The sequence below is a fragment of the Lepidochelys kempii genome, chromosome 8 (assembly GCF_965140265.1).
Source record: "Lepidochelys kempii isolate rLepKem1 chromosome 8, rLepKem1.hap2, whole genome shotgun sequence".
In the NCBI taxonomy this organism is placed as follows: Eukaryota; Metazoa; Chordata; order Testudines; family Cheloniidae; genus Lepidochelys; species Lepidochelys kempii.
In genome coordinates, this window is record NC_133263.1 from 3,406,149 (window position 1) to 3,415,482 (window position 9,334).

The 9,334-nt window shown below is 42.5% G+C and overlaps 1 protein-coding gene across 1 annotated transcript in view; it reads right to left on the reverse strand.

The window, feature by feature from the left end:
* ITK (IL2 inducible T cell kinase) overlaps positions 1-4,899 on the reverse strand; it is a 45,543-nt gene extending 40,644 nt beyond the window's left edge. Inside the window, exon 1 of the mRNA XM_073355224.1 lies at positions 4,683-4,899. Within this exon, the coding sequence (XP_073211325.1) occupies positions 4,683-4,820 (138 nt within the window). The 5' untranslated portion in view covers positions 4,821-4,899. The remainder of the gene's footprint in view (positions 1-4,682) is intronic.
* Positions 4,900-9,334: the final 4,435 nt, after the last annotated feature.

The window sequence follows — 9,334 nt, forward strand, 5'->3', positions numbered from 1 at the left end:
CAAACTGTTATGAAAATACAAGTTTCTGTAAATATATGGAGATTTGTTGACTGGGAATAGGTGGTAGAATAGGAGATTGTGGAATCTCCTGTCATTGCAGGTTTTTAAGAACAGGTTAGACAAACATCTGTCAAGAATGGTCTAGTTATTATGTAGTCCTGCCTTGAGTGCAGGGCAGTGGACTAGATGGCATCTTGAGGTCCTTTTCAATCCTATGATTCTAGGATGAAATTCAATAAGAACAAATGCAAAGTACTCCACTTAGGAAGGAACAATCAGTTTCACACATACAAAATGGGAAATGCCTGCCTAGGAAGGAGTACTGCAGAAAGGGATTTGGGGGTCATAGTAAGTTAACAGTGTAACGCTGTTGCAAAAAAACCGAACATCATTCTGGGATGTATTAGCAGGAGTATTGTAAGCAAAGCGCAAGAAGTAATTCTTCTGCTTGACTTCATGCTTATAAGGCCTCAACTGGAGTATTTGTCGAGTCCTGGGCACCACATTTCAGAAAAGAGGTGGAGAAATTGGAGAAAGTTCAGAGAAGAGCAACAAAAATGATGAAAGGTCTAGAAAACATGAGCTATGAGGGAAGATGGAAAAAAATAGGTTTGTTTAGTTTGGAAAAGAGAAGACTGAGAGGGAATGTGATGATAACAGTTTTCAAGTACATAAAAGGTTGTTATAAGGAGGGAGAACAATTGTTCTTCTTAACCTCAGGGGATAGGACAAGAAGCAGTGGGCTTAAATTGCAGCAAGGGCAGTTTTAGGTTGGACATTAGGAAAAACTTCCTATCTGTCCGGGTAGTTAAGCCCTGGAATAAATTGCCCAGGGAGGTTGTGGAATCTCCATCAATGGAGGTTTTTAAGAACAGGTTAGACAAACACCCGACAGGGATGGTCTAGATAAGTGCAGGGGACTGGACGAGATGACCTCCCAAGGTCCCTTCCAGTCCTACGATTGTACCAGCAAGGTATCAGCAAATGAGGCAGAGATCCAGACTCTTCCATGAGTGCTTGCCACATGGATATTGTTTGCCAGGACATCCCTGGGAGACAGTGCTAGTGTCCCCATTTGTACATCTGGGAAACTGAGGCACAGAGCGACTCATCCGAGGTCACACAGGGAGTCTGTGGCAGAGCAGGGGCTTAAGTCCATGTCTACTAGGTTCCAGGCTTTTGCCCTAACTACTGCACCATCCTTCTGCTCTATCTGCCTCTAGACTGGGGTTGCTGGAACAATTGGTATAGTGGGAGCATGAAAGCCGTTAAACCAAACTGTAAACCCTGTGTATAATGGTAATCACTTCAAGCCGGGGGGTGCAGCAGTACTCCCAGCACAAATAGGTCCAGCACCTATGCTCTAGACAGGTGCCTAATCTGCTTAGGTGCTTTCGAAAATCCCACTGTAGTCCGTGTCTACAAGCCCCTAAATACCTTTGAAAATTTGACCATAAGGGAACATGTCTCAAGGGATTCACTTTTTTGCTTCCCTCTCAATAATGCAAACCTAGGGCCCAGCCATGCAAACATTTGCTCACATGAGTAACTTTAACCATGGGTGTAGTCTCATCAGACTTGTTAGGAATAAAGTTACTTACATGGGTTTTCACGATTGGTCCCTAACGCGAGTAACCTAACTCACGGAAGTTGTTACAATGCACGCAATAGGACTACTCCCATCTGTACAGCTACTGACATGCATAAGTAGCTGTAGGATCGGTCCTTAGCAACAAAAAATTTTGCCTTTAGAAGCGATTTGCGTACTATAATAAGAGAACTTGTGATGGACTTCATGCATCTATTATCAGGGCTCTGCTTTATGCTAAGACAGCTGTGCATTGTGCACTGTATAATGAATTTCAGAAAACACAGCTTCTTATTGTTGCTAGTTATTTTGGGATTCATTCTCTGACTGATATATATAAATAGCTTCCATTAGCATTGATGGCAATTGCGCACTCAGAGCAAGGGGAGAATAGACCTTTCTGTCTCTGGAATGTTGTCTTATAATAGAAAAAGCCATTACAATTATTTTAAAAATTTGCCTTTATGGTGACTGTAACATTGGATACTGCTGACAGACTTCTCCCTGAATATTTCCTCGATGTAGTTACTTTCATCCCTTTAACTGTCACAGGTTTGCTCAATGTCCTTTTATACTTGTGAGCATTGTAATACATAAAAAGGGCTTGATACTGCTCGGGGCTGGTTACTGTGGTCTCAGCTCAGCAAAACATTTAAGGGCATGCTTAACATTAAGTGTATGCAGTCCCATTGAAATCTGTGGGACTACTTATGCACTTAAAGTTAAACATGTGCTTAAGTGCTTTGCTTGAGGTTAAGCATGTGCTTATTCCTGGCAGGATTGGGGCCAGGGTGCACAGTACCTTGTAGTGTTGAGCCCAAAGAGAGGAATAAACACAGTCAATCTTTGTACCACGCTTGTAGATATGTTCTAGAAAAATCTCTGTTCATATTCATTGCCAAAAGATTACGATGAACATCTGAAGAGACCCTCACATTGAGGCATGTATTCATTGATTTCAGAAGTTTGGTAAAGCACTATATCAGGCAGGTATTTTAATCTAAATTGGCCCACCGCCTGTGAAAAGAATTGGTGGTGTCAGTCCAGTCCTTGGAAGACTGAGCAGAGAAGCGAAGACTGAAAGGGTGTGTAGCACTGGCTTCAGCCCTAGAGTTAGTCTCCCCAGAAAGGAGACCATGGGGCAATGCTGAAGCCTCTACAGGATTACCTGCTCTGTTGTAGACACGCAGAGGATTTCAATCTTCAGAGTTATTAGTCCTTACCTGCACTAATTTCTTGTCCATTTTGCACCAGGGGGGTTTATTAACAGAATGGACCTGATATGATGGTTTACATTGGCATGAAACCAATGTAACACAGTGGAGTATCAGGCCCTATATTTATCGATATGTACATATACATATATATGAATAGCCATGTGCATATTGTATATACATGCCTCCAGCAGAGAAACCTAGTGATAGACAGTGGGCCAGCTCCTCAGCTGGTCTAACTCAGCATGGCTCCACTGACTTCAGAGGATAGTATTATTGACTTAAATGGAACTATGTCAAGTTACACTAAAGCTCGGGTTCAGTATATTTAAACTTGAGGTAGGTAAGCACCTCAGGTCTTCACGCCAAATATGCTGTAATTATCTTGGTATACTCAGATTTTTGTAAACGGACATATTTTTGAAAATTTTGCTTCAAAATGTTTATTGTAAGGGACCCTATATGTGGTCCCATTTTTGCCTCATCAAAGTTTTGGATGCTAGGGGGTAAAATTTTCAAAAGTACTTAAGTTACTATGCTTTTGTCCTACTGAAAGTCAATGGGTCTGATTTTCAAAGGCATTTAGGTGTCTAAAGATGCAGATAGATGCCTAATGGAATTTTCAAAAGTGTCAAACCAGGTTAGGTGCCTATTAATGGAAGTTAGGCACCTAACTAACTTAGGCATGTAGGGGGATTTTGAAAAACACCTATCTGCATCTTTAGGCAACTAAATGCTTTTGAAAAATCAGACCCAGAGAGACTGGTGCTCCTAAATCACTTAGGCACATGTGAAAATTGTATCTGTCTCACCATGCTCAGTAGTTGTAATAGCATCCTAACTCTTCAAATGACAACATTTGGACCACAGCACAGATGGTCTCAGTCAAACTGAAATATATATCTTAGACAGCAATAATGGTTTTTATAATTTAAATATTGTATTTTTAAAAACACATGCCTAATATGTTGCCTTAATGTATTCTTACAAATTCAAAAGAAATATGGCCGTGCAAACTGGAGAGAAACGACACTCATAGGCAGCAATAAATGTTAACCCTTAATGTAAAGAAACATATTGGGATCCATGTTTGATAACCCCGGCAAACAAACTGCGTAAGCTTACAAATAGCAGATGAAGGAGCCCATCGTATACCCCGGTAGGTACTAAAGAAGAAGGGGTGGGATTTTTGCTTTGATAAAAGCACTCATAAAGGTTACTAATGCACATTAGCTTCTAATTCTTTTCATAGGTATATTTAACAAATCAGGTCTAAACAGACATAGGGAAGCGTGCTGAGTTTGAGCGTATCTGATCCCTTCTTAAAACCTACTCCCGAAAACAACAGAACCTGTTAGAACCTGACAGTGGGAGTTTTGGTTAACAAGCATTGGAAGGGTCACCTCATAGAGAATCAACCTTTTGCTGTAAACGAATAGCCAGTGGAAAAAATGTTTTTGTCTTATTTTCCAAATGAAATTGAAATGTATAGCGGGAATCACTTTCATTCGACTTTATAACTTTGATCAGAATATGCTATCCACCAACAGCAGTATCCATCTGGATTGCCCAGTATAGCATCTGTTAGACATCATGTATGATGGCAGTTAAGTCAGATTGCTGTAAATTTCTTTGATAAAACCAGGTTTGATCCTCCATTCCTTCTACACACCAAACCCCCACTGACCCATGTGGAAGCTTTGGGGAGGCAAGGAATGCAGTGCTGGGCCCTCAGCTAATAGCTAGTTTGAGTAGACATTGCTGTAACGGGACCAGAAGTACTGGGTTAATGGGATTTAACAACATATACAGTTTCCCCCTTCCTTTCAATACTCTTACTCAGAAGCAGTCTAAAATGCGAGAGAAAATGGCTCACGTACCCCATGGCGATGCTCAAAGTAAGCCAGCTTGGATTTGGTTAAAACAAAGAAGCGCACTTTAAAGTTGGAGGGAGAGGTCCTTCTCTTCTGCTGGGATTTTTTGATCAGCTGCTCTTCCAGAAGAACACAATTATTCATTGTTCGGCAGGGCACGGTTCTCTTCCAGGACCCAGGTCACCGGTCCCAGACCAGCACACCCAGCACAAGTCCAGGAAAGAGTAACAAGAAGGAAGGTAGTTGATTTTTTTTCACACACACACGAAAAAAAAGAGTTTGAAAGGCAGCGTAGGTGCTTGGGGTCTTATCTTTCCATCTGTCATCTAGGCAGTGCTGTAAAGCTTCCTTTCTGTCAAAGCCACAACCACATCCTCTCCAAAGTCATCAAGTGAGCAGCACATGCTGAAAGATACTCTAAGGTGAATGTTGTGGAAAAAATAAATATTTGATGGGCACGCTTGACAAATGTGATGTTTAAGGATCGGGAATTAATAAAAAAATGGGGCGTGATTAGATACCTAGTCTACTCGGCCCCCACTTAGTAAAGACAGTGATACCTGCTTAGGGTATAATGGGACATAATGAAACAGCATCTTCTCTGTGCCCTTGGGAGGATTTCACACATTCACGCTCCTGATCCGGATGGATGGCACTGTCTGTGTTATCTACGGCCACAGCCGTCCAGTCCATAGGACCGACTGGAGCAACCACTCCGGTCCCCGCGCTCTGGGGATGCCCAGCGCTTCGGGATGCGGGGCCCAGGGGTGGCCTGGGCGGTTAATGGGGGCGGGGGGTTGGAGCCAGCGGCAGCAGCAAGAGACCCGGCCCCGCCCCACCGGCTCCCGGTGTTGCTCAGGGGGGAGGCAGAAGCCTGAAAGAGGCGGGCGGGGGCGTGGCGGGGGTGGGAAGAGGCAGGGCAGGGGTTTGGGGGAAAGGGTGGAGTGGGGGCGGGGTCTGGGGGCAGGGGCGGGGTTTTTCCCGCCCCACAGGGACGGCCCTGCCTACAGCATGTCTGTTACCTCATGCACTGTACTTGTTGCCACACCTTAGAAGCATTTCAAAGACATTCTGTAGGTAACTACAAAGCCTCTGGCATGTGAGCAGAAGGGACTTGCAGATCCCAGCAATTATACCATGCGGTATAAATGAAGTTCCACTCATTCTATAATTTGGGCTGCTGTAAAAATGAAGTTTGTTTGTACCTTTCAAATAGTGTCATGGATGATTATTAATAATAATAACATCGAGAGCTTCTGTAGTGCTTTTTATCAGTAGATCGCAAAGCGCTTTGGGGGAAACTGAGGCACAGGGCGTTGAAATGACTTAACCACTTACCGATTGCTGAATGTTCCAGAGGCAGCCTGGTGGAAGGCAGTTAATCTCCTGCTGAATGTTCCAAGAAAGTTTAGGCAGAATATACATGCTGCATACTCTAGGTGCAATCAAGGCCCATGTAATCTGCAGCAAGGTAGACCAAAATACTGAACCAAGAGCTGCTTGTTTCTGCAGCATTCCACTGTGGCTGGACTGGAAAATCTGTAGCAGTTTCAGGTGAATTAAAAAACAAAAGGGGGGGGTTATTACATTAATAAGAAAGTGACTAATACAATCAGTACAGCATTCATTGTTTTATTTGATATTAATTGCAATTAATTTTATTCTGCCCCTGAAGTTTACTTTGACTCTGAATTAGGACTGTGGGATAAGCACTTTGCTGGGTGTTTGTGATCATTATTCCACAGTAGATCATTTTAGCAATGCTGACTTTTTAAATGGCACCCCTAGATTCCAGAGCTAATGCCAAATGGAGCTGAATGGGGACAGTTCATAGCTCTCTTTGACCTATTCTTTTAGGCTGCCTGCAAACTCCAGAGGTAATTCTATTTAATTTATTCACAGAATCATCACTGATGTAAAGGGAAATTCCATGTCAGGAGATGAAAACAGAAATCAAGGGCCAAAATTTTCAGCTTGATCTGCAAAGTAGTGCATCTCACATACATGCACACATGCTTTATAGGTTCAAATACCTGCATGAGTGTTACAGAGTTGTAACACTTGTGCAAAGACAAGGGTTCAAACTATGTACTTATTTTGGTGTTTGTGCCTGCAGAGTTTATGCACATATATGGGTGCACATAATTTATCATACACACATGTGAAGTGTACAGTCTGAACTGTATCCCCAAGGATTCCTGGTCATGCAGGCAGGAGGGAAAAATGTAGACATTAGGGTACTATAATAAGTTGTATAGAAGTCTGTTGCTAGGGAATTAAAAAAAAAAAGACAATTAAAAGAATTAGAATTGGAGGATATGACCACTTGTTAACCGTTACTGACTTTGAGCCTGGTTCTGATCTCTTGTGAGTTTTAGCTCCAATAACCTCACTGGAATGTCTCCTGATTTACACTGGTGTAAATGAGATCAGAATCAGGCCTCATATCTTCATATGACATAAGATGGCTAGCTATGATCACTTACTTATTAGTGTTGTTTCTAATTTGTTTATGGTCATTCCCAGTATGTGCTAGATGTTGTCCGAAAAGGCAAGTAGGAACAACCTATACCAGGAAGAGCTCCATAATCTAACAGCAGAGAGAGATTAGCCAGAAGCAGAAATCATATATCCTTTTAAAAATTACTATATGGGACAGCTAGATTCACTGTTGACAGCATGGCCAAAATGGGTCTTCAAGAGGGACTTAAATGTGGACAGGGTAGAGGCCTGGCAGATAAGGTCATGCATAAGGGACGCCACGAGATGAGGCAAAGAAGTGAGAAGCTGAAAACCAGGCAGCTGAGGCTAGTAACACTTGGTGGAGCAGAGAGGATGTGGGGGGGGGTAGAGGGGGGGAAGAAGAGAAGCTTGACAAGGGTACTAGACAGGGAGGGCAGAATTATTTTGAGCTTAGAAGGTGGTGATATGAAGCGTGATTTTCATGCGATAAGAGATGGGTAGTCAGCAGAGAGATTCGAAGAAAGAAGCGATTTGATCAGATTGACAGGCAGGGAGTTTAGCAGCTGCAATTTGCACGGTGTAAATAGGGTGCGATGCCTGTGTCTGGGAGGCCAAAGAGGGAGATGTTGCAATAGTCAAGGTGGAGCCTGAACTAGTGATTTGGCTAGGGGGATGGAAGGAAAAAGATGGAATCTGGAGATGCTGAGGAGGAAGATGTGCCAGATTTCAATAAGGCCTGAATGTGAGGGGCAAGGGAGAAAAAGGAGTCAAAAATAACCCCAATAATGTGGGCCTGACTGACGAAAAATGGTAGTTTTATCAAGAGTAGCAGAGAAGGATCAAAATGGAGAGGGTTTGGGAGGAAAGATGAGTCATTCAGCTTTGTCCACATTAGGTTTAAGCAGATAATGAGACACTGGTGAGACAGGCCAAAACACTGGATGCGTTGGAAAGAAGGAGACAAGGTGTGGTGGGCAGCTTGATTCATGAGTATTCCCAATAGAGATGGTAGTTGATTTCAGTGGGAGCTGATGGCTGTTTGTCACCTTTGTCACTTGTTTAGGGGCTTTAATATGGAATTTGGAGCCTAAATTTAGGTACCCATTTTTGACCATCTTGGCCGACATATAGGTATTTAACCCTATTCTTACCTGTGGAGTAACAACACCTTTGATTTAAAATTGAATATAAATAAATCTAATTTGTTGATTGCGCTTTATTTTTTTTTTTCACTTCATTTAGTCCACGCAGTGAAATTAGGCTGATCACTTTCAGAATTTCAGTTTCTGGTTTCCATGCTCTAGTTGTCTAGGCTTCATAAACTGCTGGGAAAGAAACTACAGGGATCACAAATATCTCTATTAAATATTCATCTTTGTAAATTTGTTTTTTAACCAAACCTAAACTTTGGCCATACTTTATATGGTCCCGGGTAAAATTTACACAAACACCTAAGTGACTGAGAGCCAAAGTCCCGTGTTGAAAAATGGCTAAGGCACTTAGGAGCCCAAGTCTCTCTGAAAGGCAATGGGACTTAGACGCCGAAGGGCCAGATTCTTCAAGGTATCTAGGTGTCTAACATTCATTTCAGTGGGAATTAGGTCGCTAATACCTCTGAAGATCTGGGTGTAAGTAATTTATAGAATCACTGAAAGGAGAGGCTGGAGAGGTCCTCAAGTTCATCCTCCTGTGTCAAGGCAGGACCAAGCAAACCTAGACTATCCCTTGCAGGTGGTTGTCCAATCTGTTCTTAAAAACCACCAATGCCTGGAATTCCACAACCTCCCTTGGAAGCCTGTACCAGGGCTTAACTACCTTTAGAGTTTGAAAGTTTTTCCTAATATCTCATCTAAATCTCCAGTGCTTTTGAATATTTTACCCTGTGTATCTTTAACACTGTTGTACATTTTCATATAAACTTGAATGCAAATTAAAATATCTTTGAAAAAGGAGAGGCTAACGCTCACAGGGAAGGGATTGGGCTGTGTATGCTCAGGACATTCATTTCTGGTTGGCAAGCCCTGGTCTCAGATCAGTTTATTTTACTACTTACAGCCCCAATCACATTTTTTCACTTTCATCCTTGCCTTTCTCCCTTTTGTAGACTGCCCCATTGCTGCGTTGAAAAGTGGCACTTTGCAGACTGGATTTTTGTCAGGGGATTTTCCCAGGGTCGGCAGTTCACATGCTATTAC